The sequence below is a fragment of the Danio aesculapii genome, chromosome 4 (assembly GCF_903798145.1).
Source record: "Danio aesculapii chromosome 4, fDanAes4.1, whole genome shotgun sequence".
Classification (NCBI taxonomy): domain Eukaryota; kingdom Metazoa; phylum Chordata; class Actinopteri; order Cypriniformes; family Danionidae; genus Danio; species Danio aesculapii.
In genome coordinates this window covers 8,123,028-8,141,571 of record NC_079438.1, presented here as the reverse complement: position 1 = coordinate 8,141,571, position 18,544 = coordinate 8,123,028, and the positions used below count along the sequence as shown (strand labels likewise).

Below are 18,544 nucleotides of genomic sequence, written 5' to 3'. Positions count from 1 at the left end.
AGCTTGTTTTGACACATTTAAAAAATTTTACAAAACGTGAAATGAATGAGGAGGCATGTGGACACAACACAAAATCTAAATCAAGTCATTTTAGCATGTCAAAGTCAAATTTATGCATATAAAAATATTTTCCCAACAACAAAATTGTGGCTAGTGAAACTAGCGAGCGACGAGTAACGTTGGAAAAAGTTAATGTCAAGCCCTGGTTACTATTATTAAGATGACGTATGCAAATATTAAGTTAAATATCAATATCTACCTACCTACACTGTTTGGCCTACTCCTGGATAAACTAGTTATTATTTTTGCACCATATTTTGTTGAGTGCAGTTTCATTTTTGCACTATTTTCATTGCAGATTTTTTCCTAAACTCAACAGTCTAAAGGGCACTACCTTGCCAAGTTATTGATCGTGTTATTCACGCCATGCCAAGTGAGGGCTGCTCAAGATAAGCAGTAGAAAAAAATAAACAAAAAAAGCTTAACAAAAAATGAAGAGTTGGGCTATTGGAACATCTGAAGGAAGCCATTTAATTGTGTTTTATAGACTTAAATACTATTTAAAGCTAAAATCACCAGATGTGCTCACTAATTAGTGAAGTTAAACCAGTCACTACATTCATACATCCTTCAGACTATTAAACACTCCAGATCAACACATACATATTGTGTTTGTCCTCTACACAGGCTACAGGGCTGTAATCTCACTGTTCAGTCCTGTAAGAGTTTGTCTTCAGCTCTACAATCCTCAAACTGTGTGCTGAGAGAGCTGGACCTGAGTAACAATGACCTGCAGAATTCAGGAGTGAAGCTTCTCTCTGATGGACTGAGGAGTCAACACTGTAAACTGGAGACACTGAGGTCTGAGTTCAAGCATCTGATTGATAATTTGATTGATTGATTGATTGATTGATTGATTGATTGATTGATTGATTGATTGATTGATTGATTGATTGATTGATTGATTGATTGGTTGGTTGGTTGGTTGGTTTTTTGTTTTGTTACATCAGACAGATCACATTAACAGTGTGGTTTTTAGTAATGTGTGCTCTTTCTCAGATTGGCCATGTGTTATTTCACTGTTCAGTCCTGTAAGAGTTTGTCTTCAGCTCTTAAATCCTCAAACTGTGTCCTGAGAGAGCTGGACCTGAGTAACAATGACCTGCAGGATTCAGGAGTGAAGCTTCTCTCTGATGGACTGAAGAGTCAACACTGTAAACTGGAGACACTGAGGTAAATGATTCTCCACTCTACAATAACTACAGTCAGACAGTTTAATATTAGAGCTTTTCATACTTGAACATGTTAACCCTGGGTGATACTAAACCCCAGATAATAGGAATTATGGTATATTAGTAATTATGTTTCACACTGCTCATACTATACCTGTAGTTAACCCTCAGCGGTCTGAGGTGATCTTGGGACCCCTGAGATGTTTTGACATGCCCTGACATTTGTGCTTATTTCAGCTACTTCTTTCATAGTACTGGCCAACATGTATTTTATTTGTATTCAGCACAAAGTGTGCTACAATAATATGTGAGAAATATTGGTGTACATGCTTGTGTTTTTTAGAAATAAATATTATGTGTGGTTAGTAAGTTTTAGAGGAAAATATAGCTGAAAAAAGGTCCAAAAACCACACTGAATGTGCCTGAACAAGACTTTAGAGTAAGCAGTCTTTTAGGCTGGAATATTTACTGCTCATATATGTAAAATTATTCGGTACTCTCATTCAAAGAAAACATTACAAATGATCTACGATTTGTTGGGTTTGTTTTGGGTGATCTCAGCGGTATGCGTGAGTGACAATGGTCATGAATAAATCACACCTGGAGAGACAACAGACACTCCACCATTCACACATCAAGGGGAGTGTACAGCAATCAGGGTTTGTACGGGTGCTGGAAATCCTGGAAAATGCTTGATTTTTAATATAGTGTTTTCAAGGTTAGAAAAGTGCTTGGATTTTAGACAAAGTGCTTGAACCTGCTTGAAATTTTGAAACGTTTTGGTCGCATATATGCCTGAAATTTTATCTATGTGAGCTCCACGCAGAATGCATATTTGCACTTAAAAACGGCAAATGCAGCGCTCTGGAACAGTCTTAAACAGTCGTCATGTCAACTTGCTGCAGTAAACAAAGCCCACAATGCCCGCCCCACCGCTCTTCTGATTGGCCCACTGCTTGCAATGAATGCGAATGGATTGGTTAATATAAGCTGTCAATCAGTTGAGATGACAGAGAGATACTGCCGCGAAAATGTAAAGGTCTGGAACAGAGAGAATGAAAATAACACTGACAGATTTAGTTTTCCACCTAATGTGAAAAATAGCGGCACATCTGATCAGTGATCATGTGGTGAATGTTAAATCACCATTTACACTTTTCGACGAGTGGATAAAAGACTTCCGGTGGGTTAAAGTCTGCTATGAAAATGACTAAAGCCACTCACTGTAAAGCCTGGGGTAAGTTACGGAATTCGCAGGTAACAGTGTTTGCCACACATTTTAAGCACGAGATGTTCTGTTTAATCCTTCATTTAATCGTCACGATGTTGTCAGTCATGCAACTGCAGCGCGTACACGGTCGCAAAAGAGCTTGCATTCACTAAGTTTAAAATAATATTGCAGCTCATGAAAAGACCTTTACTATCAGGACTTAACATTAACACCCGCCAAATGCGGGTAGATTTCAGCTTTGGCGTGTTAGACAGTTACTCCCACGAGCCACTTTGGCTGGTTGAAAATAATTTTTAAATTGTGGATTTCTTAAAAGCAGGGTTTGACAATAAGGATGACCCAATATGCGTGCAAATGTGATTTTAGAATCGAGAAACAGCACGACTAACAAAATAATAATTGCGTTCACGCGTGCAATAGAAAGCAGGTGAATACCGAATGAGAAGATGATCACTCCTATAAAAAAATGCTCCTATTTTACACAATTAACGTTAAAGTGTTTATTGAAATTGTATTTATCTCTCTGGTTATTATATGTCATTTATATATAGGTTATATAAAATGCCAAGACTACTTACAGAGAGGTGATACCTTTTGAACCTTTAAACATGTTTTCCTTTAACAGCTTAACTGTCACACTTGACAGGTGGAGCATTTGCATACAGTTACAACAGTACCTTAGTCCTAACCTAAAGTAATATTGACAGTAATAAAAAGTAATATTGATGAAAGCTCGGCATCACGGTGACGCAGTGGGAAGCACGTTCGCCTCACAGCAAGAAGGTTGCTGGTTCAGTTCCTGGCTGGGTCAGTTGGCATTTCTGTGTGGTTAGCATGTTCTCCGGGTTTCCTCACAGAAGTTAACCCCCGCTTTTGGGCATCCCACTTCCAACCTCTTTATGCAGCCCAAAGGACCGACCTGTCCCGGGAGACACCTGCAAATACCCAGAGTTGGACCATGGGCCATATGGCCATTCAACGCCGGCGCAGACCTGGACAGTCTCGTCCAGCCTGGCATCTCTTTGTGTTGAAAAAGGGATCATTTGTCCCGATGGGCTTTCAACCAAGGCTGAACCTGGATGCAGGCATTCCACGCGACACTTTTTTTAACACAGGAGACAGGGATCATTAGTCCCAATTGGGACTTAGCCAAGGCTGAACTGGACTAGGGCCGTCCCACGTGACACTTTTTAACACAGGAGATAGGGATCATTTGTTCCGATTAAAGCTATTTTTTACCACCACGGGGCGCCAGTGGCTCTCGGTCAAACGATCTTGCTCCTGGGCGCAACGGCTCTCGGTTCAAACGAGCCACCATTTGGCCTAGCAGGCTGACCAGGCTCGGATGCGCTGGGCTGGTTGAGAAGGACAAGGTTCTGGGGTCCGCGTGGCCTTTCGCCATGTAGCCTAGGAAGGCCTCTGACCCTCGCCCAGGTTTGGAGGGTGACGTTGTTCGCAGACGGGCGGTGGGCTCGCTTCCCAATTGGAAACTCTCGAACTCTTCCAAAAGCAGGTCTGCAGAACGGAGACGAAAGTCAAAAGTCAGCCTTGATGACATACCCCCAGCAGCCCAACAGAAAAGTGCCATAACCATACTCAACTGAAGGCGCGGGCGTGGTCCGGGTACGGGTACTTTGTTGGATCGTAGGCTTCCAGAGGCCTGGAGGCCGCCCGGAGACCTCAAGCCGCCCCTCGCTCGGGGGCCAGGTCGGGGGGTGGTGCCGGCGGTGTTGGAGATGACCTTGCCCTCCTGCTCTTCCTCCCCTCTTCCCCCCTCCTCAACTCTCGATAGCGGCGGGTGAATTTGAGCCGGGTGGACCTAACCATGTCCACCTGCTTGTGGAGCTCTGAGAGCTGGGCCTGTATGCGCTCCGTAGCGAGCCTGCAGTGGGGGTCGGCGCACGGACAGTCTGGTACCCGTTCCTCTTCTGAGAACGACGCCAGCCGAGACACCACGGGTACCATCGGTTAAGTGGACTGCAACCACCGCAACTCTTGAGCCACTTTCCGACGCTTCGCTCGCCCCATGGCCTCTTTCCTGGCCGAGACGGAGAGCTTGGCGTTCAACAGCCGGGCACCGGGCACACCATCTTCTGCACGTCAACGCGGCCAGCGGCGAGCGCCAGCAAAAGCTTCTTCTTGTTCGCGTTTGACACCTTGTGGACCACGGACAGGTGCGGCAAGAGGCGGCTGTAGATGTTGAAGCAGAGTGCACATTCGGCCATGACCAAGGTTAGAGGGAGAGAGACCCACATGCCACGTAAAGCGGTTTAAAAGATGGCGGACGAGGTGTCCACTTCCGCGGCATTGACGCTGGTGACCCCTCCCTCTTAAAGGGGAAGACCGATACCTACAAGATCTCTTTAGTCCAACGTATATTTGGAAGCAATTGTTACGACTTTTGGTGGATTTTTCTCCCAGGACCAACGCACGGTTTCAGGCAGCCTTACTGTGCCAGCAGCGGGGACTTTTTTTTTGCGCTGCTTTTTGATTCCCTTTTCCCACACAAGGGATGGTATGAGCCCCGTCGAACACGCATCGTTTTGGGCAGCTTGAATTGCGCCAGCCGCAAGGCCTTTTTGCATAGCTATTTATTTCCCTTTTCCCACACAAAGGGATGGCATGAGTCCCGCCGAACATGCACCGTTTTGGGCAGCTTGGACTGCGCCAGCCACGCGGGCTTTTTGCATAGCTTTTTAGTTCCATTATCTGCCCCCACAAGCTGCCCGTTTGAACTGAACTTGAACTGCGCCAGGCGCGGGGGCTTTATACACAGCTTTTTTCCATTTTCAAAGCAGTTGCGTAGAACCCCATCGAACACGCACTTTTTCGGGGCTCACCACATCATGAACCGCAACCATCAAAAAGGGGGGGCCAGACCGTAAGCCCGGACACCACTGACCCCGACTTGTTTCACCTCGCCGGAGACTACTAGCAGCCACCCTCCACCACCACCACACACCTCCGGGGGAGAGGGGGAGGGGGCTGGTGGGGCAGGGGGGACGGCCTAGGGCCGGCAAGGATAAATCCGAAGGGGTGGGCGGGCTTGCGGACGGGCGGGAGACGCAGCACTGGTCACGCGCGCACATACACGGGCTGTAGCCGGCGCCAGCCCGTACCCCACGTGGCCCCTGGGCTCGATTCACCAGGCTGGAGACTCTACCGAGCCCACCAACCATCCCCAGCCCTTGTCCAGGGTGAGGGGGGCGCGGAACGAGAATCAGCAGGGAGGGGGACAAAGCACAGGGGGTCAGGCTGTCGAGCAGAGCGGCGGACATGCTCTAGGTCAAAACCAGACAAGCCATTTCAGTTTTTTCTCCCACAGATAGAGGCGGGAAAGGGGGGGGGTTGTGTGCGGAGGGACACCCCCCCCCACGCCTCCCTCAAAGCATGCCCGAGGCAGGGAGGAACCAACCACACCCATATAGGCCAACCCACCATGGTCCACCATGGCCTAACCCATGGGGCGTCAAACGAGCTCCTATCAATCAGCGTACTGGTCCAGGCGCAAAACCGTCAAAACTTAAGTCCACTTTTTCTCGCCTTTCCCGAAAACCTGATGGCAGGTCAGAGACAATCGGCGTCGGACACACACCTCCAGGCGCGGGACGTCGCGGAAAGGCGGTCTCCCATCGGGCATGGCTTGGCGGACTGGGGCCTGGGTCTAATCATCTCCACCGGTGGGCGTCGTCGCCACCGGCCGTTCCGGAGACCGACTTGGTTTCAAAAGCTCGCTGGAAAGACCTAACATCACCCAAAATGCTGATGCTTCCCCAGGGGCTGGCACCCAAGTTAGAGGGGCTGGAGGACCTGACCTCCAGGGCCACCACTGCCACCCCCCTCTCCCCGAGGACCCGCACACTTTACGGGGAAAGCACCGGGCCCAAAGGGTCTTCTAGTTTGACACCTGTTCTCCAGCAGTGCCCGGTCATCCCACACTTAAGCCAGGAACATTGACTTAGTCAATAGCACTCGCTAGGCAGACGTGCGGTTGGTGACCCCCTCCGGCTGTGGGGCACCACCCTCTCCACCACCTTGTCGTACTGTGGTACAGAGATAGCTTGGGTGCACCAGCCTTTCCCAGTTCCACCACCCGGGGCAGTGCTCAATTTGAGGTGTCTGGGGTGCACCAGCAGCACGTAGTTCTAGCGGCAGTCAATATGGGGGTTTTGTGTTTGCCTTCCTCCAGTGCTGGAGGTTCGGACGCGTCTTCTGTGGCAGCGGAGAGACAGACGCACTAGTTGGGGCAAACGGCTTGGCCACTGACCACTAATCAGCTACACCGGTGATCGTCGACACCAGCCACGCTAATTCTCACTTAACCAACTGTGGCACTGGTGCACCTGAGCGGTCTCCCGTCGGGGATGGCTTGGCGGGCTGGGGCCTGGGTCTAATCAACTACACCGGTGAGCGTCGCCAACCGTCGCCACCGGCCGTCTGGCCCTTACTAAGACCCACCACCCCCCAAATGGACTTAGTGGTTTTCAAAGGCTGGCTGGAAAGACCCACCACCCCCCAAATGAGGGTTTGTTGTTCCAATCAATTTTTTTACTTCCTCCGGGTGCTCCGGTTTTCTCTCAGTCCAAAGACATGCTCTATAGGTGAATTGAATAAGCTAAATTGGACATAGTGTATCTGTGTGAATGCGAGAGTGTATGGGTGTTTCCCAGTGTTGGGTTACGGCTGGAAGGGCATCTGCAACCCATAGCACAAATTATAGATATAAATTATAGATTTAAATGTAGAAAAGTACACACAGCAAATATAAACGCAATTTATCGCGGTTGTTATGTGTTGGAAAAGCATAAAAATGCACCTTGAAGGTGCTTGAAAAGTGCTGGAATTTGAAGTTGGAAAAGGTGTAAGAACCCTGAGCAATGTCCATCTGCAACAGCTAGCCCAAACTAAATGCTTGTTGAATGACTTGCTGTGCGACCATGTAAACACTCTGGGTGAACAATATACAGTGCTCAGCATATATAAGTACACCCCTCACTAATCTCTCTATTAAATTCATATTTTAAATAGGAAGCTCTACAATATTATATTTGTGGATATACAATAGATTAGCCAAATCTGGAGCTCATCTAACAAAATAACTTATGATAAAGCTCCAAAAACTGGTACACTCAAATTTACATGTTCTAGAAAAATATTAAATACAAAATAAAAAAAAGAGGAAAAATCAAGAGAAGCAAAACAATGGAAGAATTCAGCTGAAATTTTGTAGTTTTTTTTTTTCAATATTCAGACTGAATTTAATTGTGTTATCTTTCAATTTCTGAATATGTTTGGTGACTAAAATATTATTTTAATAAATATTTCTGTTTAATAATTCTGTTTTGTTTAAATGCACCAAAATACACTGCCTATATTGAGTGAGAAATGGAGGAAAATCTTGATTTTCAGAATGGGCTGTACTCCATTATCCTGAGCGGCTGTATGTGCACTTATACAGCGTGCACATATAACATATATTTGAAATGGTCTAAAATGTGTTGGCCAAACTCTTTTGTGCATTAATCCAGCATTTAATAATCATTTCTGAATGAGTCTGAGACACTGAAGTAGCGTAATGACAAAAGCTTTAAACACAAGAATAAATCATGTTTTAGACATGAAAAACAATTCCTTTAAATCTAAATCAAATTTGAAGACCTTTTATAGAGATTTCCCCAAATAGTTGCAGTCTTAGTTCACTTTTTAAAAATTGTAGTGCCTGTACCATCTAATATTTCCGGTACTCTAAGAATTAGCTCATAAATTCGAGGTAGCAAGACCATATAGCTGAGGCAGTAACTTAGAAACATACAACTCCAACAAGGATCTTAAAATGAAACACAAGTTTATTAAGCTACACACACAGTAAACTACTCGACGTAACACAGACAGATACACACACAGTTCTGGAATGAGTGAATGACAACAAAGAGTCCCAAACGTCTCGCACTTGCTAAGTTAAACCCCGGAAAAGCGGAGTGGTTGCAGCGCGTTGACGTGGCTGGCATATCCATTGTTGGAGAGGGTTTTTCCTTCGTCTTCTGGAGCGTGGGACTCCCTGTCCCGGTGACGGAGAGTTTGACGTCAGCACGCGGGAAGTTTTTTGAGTGGAAATTCCTCCAGTGACTGCTCCGGCAGAATTACGAGACTAAGAGTAAGAGTTCAGAAAAGTTGAATGACTGACCCTACTGCTGGATGGGGCTGCGTCCGAGTGTTTACTGGAAAGCCGTTATACGAGCAGAACGGGGTCAGACTGAGTTCATGTGAGTCGTGAACGTACACAGAAGCAGCTTGAGCTCCTGTGAACGGGTTCTTGTTGCCATCGTGATGTAACGGCGGACAGACGCAGGCTTTACACGTGTAGTTCTTCCAAGAGAGATGTCCGGCAGGCGTGTTGTAAAGACGGGAAGCGTGCAACGCAAAGTTTGTGCATAGAAAACCCTCGTGAAGCCAAACGAAAGCCTTGAACTTTCACCTCGTTGAAGTTGTATAGTGGCCAGAGTTTAGACCAGCCCACTCTGACTGTCCAATGGCAGTGGCTACTGAGCGAGACTATCCCTCTCTTTTTCCCTGTTGTGTCTGACAGGGAGGGGGAGACCCGTGACATAAAACTTCACTCACTGTTATCAAAACTCAATAAAGCTCTGTAATTGACTACTATTTGCTGATACAGTTTTATCATTTAAACCAATGTTCTCTTAAGCCTTTAGTTTGACATCTAACATCACAGCCTTTATCAAATACAGCTAATTACATGCGTTACACATGCTACAATGTTTAATTTACATGCACCCCATAGTGAATATACTTGCGTACATACGTAGTAAAACATACACAACTATTTGCAATAAAACATTAAAGCAAACACTCTTTTAAATGTGAAATGTCCAAAAATTGTGCTGGCTTTTTGTACCGAAACAATTCGGATGTTATCTCCCTGAGACAGCACGAGGGGAGAGAGGATCACGCGCCCGAAGAGACACACATGTGTCTTTCGTCCTTTGGGTGCAAGTTAATTAATAAAGTCATGTGAGGGGCCAAATGGCCGGATTTTCCCCATGGGCCATTACTTATTAACCCGTGGTTACAACACATCCTTTGTCTTATAAAGGGAAAAGAAGCGTGTGTGTTGGAACTAAGCTCTGAGCGATACTTAATAAGGAAGAAGACGAAGGGGGCGCAATGAGGCTTCCATGACTGCTGGTTTTAACTCCGCTTAGAATATGGCTGAGTTTCTGCAGTCCCCCATTTGGATGTTGATGTCGCTGAAGCGACTATCGGCAGACACTGGAAGAAGAGGCAGTCAAAGAAAAAAACAGGCACACACAAGGCACAAACAACATTTCCATCACAGACTGAATTCTGGTGAAGGTATTGGACCAATTGGCATAATCGAGTTAGAAACAATTGACAGTTTAGGGGAACCTAAATAAGGGTTGCGACAATCAATTTATTTGGCTAATCGTAAACGCTGAGGATGGCAGGTGATGCCGGAGGCAGCTCGATTAAGGTTAACAAACTCTCTGGTTCTCGGTCCTCTTCACGTTGGAAAATGCGTCGATTGCCGGGTATGCATTTGTTACATGCATCTCGGATGGCGGTCACTCTCTTGTGGAGGAGATAGGCGAGTGTCAAAGTTACAACGTAGCCAACAATAGTAACGCACAGAGCCGTATCGGCGACCGACCAAGACCAAATGATTGGAGAGCCAGGGGGAGGAAGGCATGCAATGGCCTCCAATGCGTTGTCGACTGGGGTCAAATCGATTAATTGTGTTCCTTCCTCCTTGATCCTTTGTTCCAATCAGGATCAAGTGTAAAGGAATGTTGCTTGAAAAATGGTGAGATTTCCAGTTTGGTTTGATACTCGTCCTTGGGAAGATGGTATAAGGCCAAATCGTCAATATGAAGGATCGAGCCCTTAGAGACAGTGATCCACAGAGTTTGATCGGGAAGGTTAATACGAGTGGCAGTGTAGTGCTGATCGTACATAAGTGTAGCGGTACGCACGGCGGTGTTAAATAACCATCGGTTACCGACAAGTTCAACTTGGGTTGCCTCGACTTGGGCCCGTGGCGTAGATTCGGCGGGACAGCTGGTATCAGGACTAACCGATTCCAGGCCGCAGATGCCGTCAATGTTATCGCAAACGAAGGGCTTACTAGGGCACAGATAATGTATCTCTTTGGTAAGAGTGCACATTTTTAGGTTAGGGGCCAAATACAACTGCTCGTTATTATCAGGGTACGCAATGACGTCAGGGGTATGAATTTTGACATGGGTGTCTCCTTGCCAAAATCCAACGTTTAAGACATCTTTGAAATGATAAATGTTGGCAGTGTCAATTATTGGTAGACTCAGTAAAAAGGCTAGGTCGCCTGCTTCTGGATCCACGTATAAGGGAATAGCACTGCCCAGAGAGAAAGCAAGGTGAGCTTGGATAGGGCTTGTGGGGCCCGTAGTGGCAGAAGTCAGGACGTTTTGAACTAGACTTAGGGGTATCAGGTAATGTGGAATTCATAGCCAGATTATCGACTGAGGAGCTCACGTCTCCAAGCATGTCAGCCATGAGAGTGGTTAACACTCGTTTGAGTGCATTTGAGCTAAATCGCTTTGAATAACCGAGAATAGCTTGTTAATGGATTTGATTGTTTGGTTTAAGAGAGTGCTATGCGTGTTAAGGACTGTAATAGTTCCGTTTAGGGATTTTCCAAAAGTTTGTAAGGCACGGCTCTGGACTGCGAGCTGTTGGCGGATTTCAGGTATTTCAGCCTGAATTTCGCCCACATGCCGCCTTACTGTGGCCAAGTTTACGGCATTAGCGGTACTCATGCCAATGTTGAACAGAGTTCCTACAGCTGCGGCAACCCGCAGCAAGGTGCCCAAAAATCGTTTGGGACGCTGGTGGTACCCGCTAAGTTCAGCTTGGGTTACCGTCATTTTCTGCAAATGGTGCAGCATGTGTGTAACATCTGCTTGGGCATGAGCAAGAATTTCCTGGGTCCAACGACTACCAGCCCAGGTGGTTTGGGAGGCTGTGGGAGTGTAGTGAGTTCTGACAACTTCGCGGGGATTAAGTCGGACGTACACCTTTTGGGTGTGCGTATTACAGTTTGTTATCAGTAACCTTGGTTGTTCGCGGAGTACTATCCCCGATGCTGGTCCCGGCGACGCAACTTCTGGCTGGGGTGTGACCCCCATTACACAGAAGATCAGAACGGCGAGGCCAATCATCTTCCTGGCAATAGAATCAAAATAAACAAATTAGTTTTGGAAATCACGTCGCCCTGAGTGACGTATGAAAAATTTTAGGAACAATTTCCACAATTTGGTGACCGGAGTCAATCCTAAATTTAGGCCTTATGCTTAGCTTGCATGATTCTATGTGAGTCCCTCAGTATGGGACTAGAAAGGCAAATTAAAACAAGAAAAAAAAGAAAATGAAGAAACGAGAGACAAAAGGGAATTCAGGTAGGTTAAAAATCAGAGATGCAGTGTCACAAATCTGGAGTGGCTCCTCTCTACTAGGGGTTTTCTAGCAGAACTGTGGAGGAGAGAGCATTACTGTTGTGTTTAGCACAGTTAACTAGGTGTTCCCTAGATTGCCTGGGGTTATGTTAGTGTAGTGTAGAGGGTCGGACAGTTGGTCAGTGTCAGTGGCTTTGGTCCTCCACCATTTCTGGTTGGCTGGGACCCCAGTGCTTCTTGATCTGGTTCGAAGAACCCATCGAAGAAGAGGGTCACTGTGCCCTGACCTAATTTTGATTCGGTAGGCCACAGGTGAGTGTTTGTCAACGATCACATGAGGTTCAGTCCAGTGTGGCAGGAACTTCTTGGACAGACGGTGAAGAGTGTTCTGTCATGGTAGGGCGAAGCTGTAGTACCACACATTGTCTCCGACATTGAATTCCTGGTATGAGGCCTTTTTGTCGTAGTAGGCCATGCGTCCTTCCGCACTCCTTTGGAGTTGTTGCTGTGCAAAGGCCAAGGTTGACCTTAGGTGCTGATGCAGCTCTTCAAGGTACTAGTGAGTGGTATAGGCGGTGACGAGATTTGTGTCACCTAGTTGGTGCAGCAGGTGTAACGGGAGTGTCATCTGCCTGTCATCATCTCGAACGGGGGTATCCCAGTAGAGCGATGAGAGGTGGCCCTGATTGCTATCAGTACAAGAGGGAGCTTGATGTCCCAGTCCTTTTGATTGGCAGACACATACCTTTTCAACATGCTGACCACTGTCCTTTTGGTTTGTTCCACTTGACCAGAGGAGATTGGGTGGTGGCTTATATGAAGCCTAGCATGGATTCCCAGAAGTTTCCACACTTCCTGCATGACTTTGGCTGTAAAGTGGGTTCCTCGGTCAGAGTTGGCTCCAAAAGGCAGGCCGAATCTTGAGAATATGTGGTTCATTAACAGACATGCTGTAGTTTCTGCTGTATCGTTGAGACCTGGGAGACATTCAACCCATTTTGTGAATTCGCAAACTACTGTCAGGAAGTTTTTGTAGCCCCACACCGAACGTGGCAGATGTCCTACCCAATCGATTTGGAGGTCTGACCATGGGAAGGTCATTCCTTTCTTTTCCTTTGCAGCGGTGCTCGGTAGTTTGGGTTTGCTGGTCGAAATTGGCAACCCACTAGGCATCCCTTTACGTACTCCACTACATCCTGTTGCATGCCAGGCCAATATGTTACCTGTTTGAACATTTCATATGTGGCTTTGGCGCCATGATGTCCAGCGCATGGTGCATCGTGGGCGTACATCAGCATCATCCCCCTCTGGCCACGAGGTATGACGAGTCGTGGTTGAGTGAGTACCTCGGGGACATATGTGAGTATGCCGTCTGCGAGATGCAGCAGGTGCTTGATGGAATTGAGGTGGCGAAGTTCCGAGGACTTGGCCAGGTCAGAGGCTGAGAGTGGATTAGCCATAGGGTCGGAGATGTGAGTATCCATAGTTTGCAGAACTTGATCCGAAGCTTGAAGGGTGACAAGATCAGTGGCCGCAAACTGTGGTGAGAGAGCAAGTTGGGAGGAGGCGGGGTTTTGCACAGTCATGGTGTGCTGTCGATGGGTAATGGCTGCCACATTTGGGTTGGGTGGGTGGGGTTGAAATGTCCTAGGCTCTCCATGTAATGCGCCTGCTTTGGCGAGGGCGTCCGTTTGGTCATTGAAGTCTTTATCTTGCCCTGGTTGGCGTAAATGTCCACGGACCTTTTTTTTAGTAGATGAGCATGTCGTGTTTGGTACAATAGAGTCGCATGACTGGAAGAGTTCTTGATGCTTGACAGGTTAGCTGTCTTAAAGCCATTTTGTTTCCATCCCACTAGATGGCATGTAAAGCTCAACCGAGCATAGTTTGAAGCGGTGCAGATAAGGAGCTCTTTGACGTTGTGAGATGCTGCTAGTTGCAGGGTGATGAGAACGGCTGCGATTACTGCATACTGTGATGAGTGAGGGCCGAGTTTGAATTGTTGTGGTGGGCAGGGGTCATCATCAAGCCAGACCACGGCCGCTCCAGCTTTCAAGTTGCCCTGGTGATGGTATGAGCAGCTATCCACATATGCAGTGGTCATTCCTTAACATACATTCTCCTCAAAGTATCTGTGATTCATTAGTTGTGGGGGTAACGGATCTTTGGGCTCTGCTGAGGTGCATGGCGTGTCAGTTGAGCAGTTCTGGCAGGTTGCTAGCCCCTTTCCTAAGGACGATTTGTGGTTTTGAGCATATCTTGCCTCAACGTCCCGTCCTTGAAGTGCCATTAGCCAGGTAGCTATGCGTGCATTGGTGACCACGCCATCTCTAATTCGCTGGCTGTTGAGGAAGGTCACTGGCTGGTGGCATGTCTCTATGATCACTTTCTGCGATCCAAATGTAGTTGGAGAAGCGCTGGATAGCCCACAAAGTGCACAGTAAAGACTTTTCACAATCGGAGTACTTGCATTCTGGTGGAAGCAGGGTTTTGCTGGCATAGGCGACCACTCGCTTGTCTTTGTCATGGAGCTGGTACAGCCCTGAGCTGAGGCAATGCTTGGAGAAACCTGTGTCCAGGTAGAACTCCTTCCTTGGGTCTGGGTAGGCTGGGTCTGGTGAGCGGAGCACAGGCGTTGTTTGAGTGCGCTCATAGCTTTGTCTTGGGCTTCTGCCCACACAAAAGGTTCATCCTTTTTCAGGAGGGAGGTTAGTGGTCGTGCAAGGTCGGCGTAGTCTTCGATGAACTGTCTTGAGTGATTTTACACTCCCAGAAAGCTTCTTAGCTCAGACATGTTAGTTCAATTCAATTCAATTCACCTTTATTTGTATAGCGCTTATACAATGTAGATTGTGTCAAAGCAGCTTCACATAAAAGTTAGTGGATGTTTTAATGCTTTGGATTGCCTGGGTACGGCTAGACTGCCATATCGTCCAATGAGCAGGCCAACGTAATTCACTTTGGTTTTACACCATTGTCCCTTGTTGAGGGCAATCTTTGCTCCTGCTATTGTCAGCTGGTTAAGGACGTGATCGATTTCCTTCAGGTGATCAACTTCCTTTGAGCTTTTCAGGAGAACATCATCGACACAGACAAGATTTCCTCTGGCTCTGGCATCAGGGCATGCTTTGTTCAGGAAGATGTTGAATTCTGCTGGTGAATTAGCATAGCCGAAAGGGCATCGTGTGAAGGTGTATTGCTGATTGCCGAAGGTGAATGCCAGTTTGTGTTGGTCATCAGGGTGGACTGGAATTGTCCAGAACCTGGAGGCGACATCTAGTGTTGAGAGGATTGTTGAGCCTTTGATTTTGGGGATTTCCTGGTCCAACTGAGTCATAGGCCATCGTGACGGGCACCTACTGGTTCAACTTGCAGTAGTCGATAGTAGGTCGCCATTTCCCATTGGGTTTTAGTACTGGCCATATTGGAGCGGAGTATGTGCTGTTACAGTGGCTGATGACCCCCTTGGTCAACATGGAGTTGATGATTTTTTGCACTGGCTTGTGTGAGGCAATCGTGATTTTATATTGTCTCACGAATGTGGGTGACGCATTTGGGTGAGTTGGTATGCGCACGGTATGGATGTTGGTTAGGCCACAGTCCAGGGAGTACTGTCCTTTGTACTGGTAAAAATCTTCTTTGAGTCCTTGGCGATCCGCTTCTTTGTGGAGGGTGTCAGCCTCACTAAGGATCTGTTGGAGCTGTGCCTCGAACCCAGTATAGGGTTCTTCAATCGAGTCATTTGAGAGACTTTGGGTTTGGATGGCAATTGGCTTAGGTGTTTCTGTTGTAGGCTGTGTTGAGACTGCATAGACCGTGAGGTGGGTGACCTCTGTCAGTTCGGATCGGCATACACTTTCCCGAGACACCGGCAGGACGGAAGTTATAGTGATGTTTCCATGTGGTCGTGTAAACATCACTGTGGTTGAGCTGGTATTGGGCCTACTATTGGGTTGAAGTCATGAAACGCCTGGTTGATGAGCCATCCTAGGTGACTGGTTTTAGGGACAGTGACATCTCTGGCAGTGCAGTTGTTGAACAGTATGTACATGGCACGTGATGACGCATCAATGAAAGGGGTGGCTGCCAGAGTCAGGCCCAGTTTCAGACAGGTTCTGGATGGCTGGAAGAATGCTAGCTTACTGTTGAGAGTGTTGCCAGGTCGCATGTTGAGGCGAACGCTGACACCCTTGCTGTATGCAGGGATTGTGACTTCTCTCTCATTGATCATGGCACATGCATCTGGTATAGTTTGACCAGATCGAAGGGTGTTCACAGTGACTGAAGTGGTCAGTTGGTTCGACAGAGGGGCCCACACAACATTGTTGACAATGTCCACACAGACATTGAGCCGAACTAGGATGTCTGCTCTGATGTAGATGTCATGAGGTAGGTTAGGGACAACGAGGAAGTGGTGACTCAGCAGTCTGATGTTCCATCGAATGTCCACAGCGCAGATCATCCTGGACGTGGCCATGGCTGTCGAACAAGGACTGAGGGGGAAGCGGCTGTGTTTTGAGACATGTGGCAGAGTCTGGTGTCTTCGTTTTAAGGCTTGGAAGAGCTTAAGACTGACAGCTGAGTTCTCTGCCCACAGCGCTAGGGCCGCATTGGACACCAAGGTGTCTTGAATGTCTATTTCAGTTTTGATTGGAATGGAGTCTGAGTCAGGAGCTTGCAGTGAGCAAAGGAAAGGGTCTTGATCCTTACTGCTGGAGGTTGCCCCAGTAGTCAGTGACTTGGGGTCAGTGCCTGTAGCTTGGCACTGTGGCTCAATGGAGCAAACTGGCTGGAAGGGCAATAGCTCCTGGACTTCAGTTCATATCTTCAAATGCTTGAAATCGATTAGAGGTTCAAATCAGTTCAGCAAATCTTTTACTATGAGGTGGGGGTACGTGTTAAGTGGTGACACGTACACTGGGTGAGCGAGGCTCATTGGTCCCACTGTCAGGTGTACTGGGGCAAGCTGTTTCAACTGTAGGCCAATGTGGGAATAGGCTTGGAGGTTCAGTTCACACCTTTGAAGTCTGAGAGTTCTTTTGGTTCTCTTGGCTCTTTCTTGGACTTCTTCGAGGAGTACTGCTGACATTAGGGTGATGTCAGCTCCGGTGTCCACGAGAGCTTCGACTTGGACTTTTCTTGCTACACCTCTTTCGAGGAGGTCACCCAGTAGTTGAGGGACAGGAGTTTGGCATGGGACAGGTAGGATTTCAGGGCTGGCTTGAGGTTTGTCGGAGGAGTGGCAGACGACCAGAATGGCACTTTCAGGAATTTGTGGCAGTTCATCAGCAGGTGTCTGTGGGATGCTGCCGTGATCTGCTGCAGTAGCTGTGGAGTTAGTGCTTATTTTTATAGCTGGGCGTTCAAACAGGTTTCCTGTTTCACTTGAGGTAGTTGCAGGTATGGCTCTTTGAGAGTGAGGAGGTACAGTGCTATTCGCGGGGGTCTGTTGATAGTCGCTGCTTCTTTGTTCGACGGCTAGTCAGGCTGAATCCAGTTTATTCTCCCTTTCCCTATTCCTGTCCTCCTCCTTGCGTTGAAAGAATTCTTTCATCATCATTCTCATAATTTCTTGAGGATTGAAACCAGATAGGTAGTTTCTTCTTGTTGGGATTCGGATAGAGTTCGGTCAGTGGAGAATCGGGGTGAGTGCTTTCGTCGACTCCTTGGGCTTATTGATCCTGGGTTTTGTCGTCGTCCCTTGGAGGCGCCATTGGATTGTGACGAGCTTTTTCTCCTTTGATTGCCGAATGAAGTGGATTGAGTCCACGATCTCTCCCAGTGACGTTCAGGAGAGCGTTGTCGTCCAGAGGGTCCATCATAGCGACTGTTCCTCTGTCTAGGTCTAGCAACAGCAGGAGAGTCCCGTTGTCTGTTGGGTGCAGCTGCCTTCCCCTCTTGAGCAGACTGCTTGGTTTTGTCTGGACGTTGTGCACCCTCTAGTGCCAGTTCTGGACTTTGGGTTTTGACGGCCAGAATAGTGGTGGTTTTGGCACTCTTTTCTGAAGCCATCTTCTGTTTACCATAGGCTTTATGTGCCAAATCTGGTAACTGTTTCTTCCGTTTCGAGGAGTACTGCTGACATTAGGGTGATGTCAGCTCCGGTGTCCACGAGAGCTTCGACTTGGACTTTTCTTGCTACACCTCTTTCGAGGAGGTCACCCAGTAGTTGAGGGACAGGAGTTTGGCATGGGACAGGTAGGATTTCAGGGCTGGCTTGAGGTTTGTCGGAGGAGTGGCAGACGACCAGAATGGCACTTTCAGGAATTTGTGGCAGTTCATCAGCAGGTGTCTGTGGGATGCTGCCGTGATCTGCTGCAGTAGCTGTGGAGTTAGTGCTTATTTTTATAGCTGGGCGTTCAAACAGGTTTCCTGTTTCACTTGAGGTAGTTGCAGGTATGGCTCTTTGAGAGTGAGGAGGTACAGTGCTATTCGCGGGGGTCTGTTGATAGTCGCTGCTTCTTTGTTCGACGGCTAGTCAGGCTGAATCCAGTTTATTCTCCCTTTCCCTATTCCTGTCCTCCTCCTTGCGTTGAAAGAATTCTTTCATCATCATTCTCATAATTTCTTGAGGATTGAAACCAGATAGGTAGTTTCTTCTTGTTGGGATTCGG

General features: G+C 47.4%; 1 protein-coding gene across 1 annotated transcript in view; it reads left to right on the top strand.

Moving 5' to 3' along the window:
• Positions 1-592: 592 nt before the first annotated feature.
• Positions 593-18,544, top strand: part of LOC130222202 (ribonuclease inhibitor-like) — a gene marked incomplete at its 5' end in the record, with an annotated part of 30,849 nt that continues 12,897 nt past the window's right edge. The window contains 2 exons of the mRNA XM_056454838.1: positions 593-861; positions 1,060-1,233. Of these exons, the coding sequence (XP_056310813.1) occupies positions 593-861; positions 1,060-1,233 (443 nt within the window). The remainder of the gene's footprint in view (positions 862-1,059; positions 1,234-18,544) is intronic.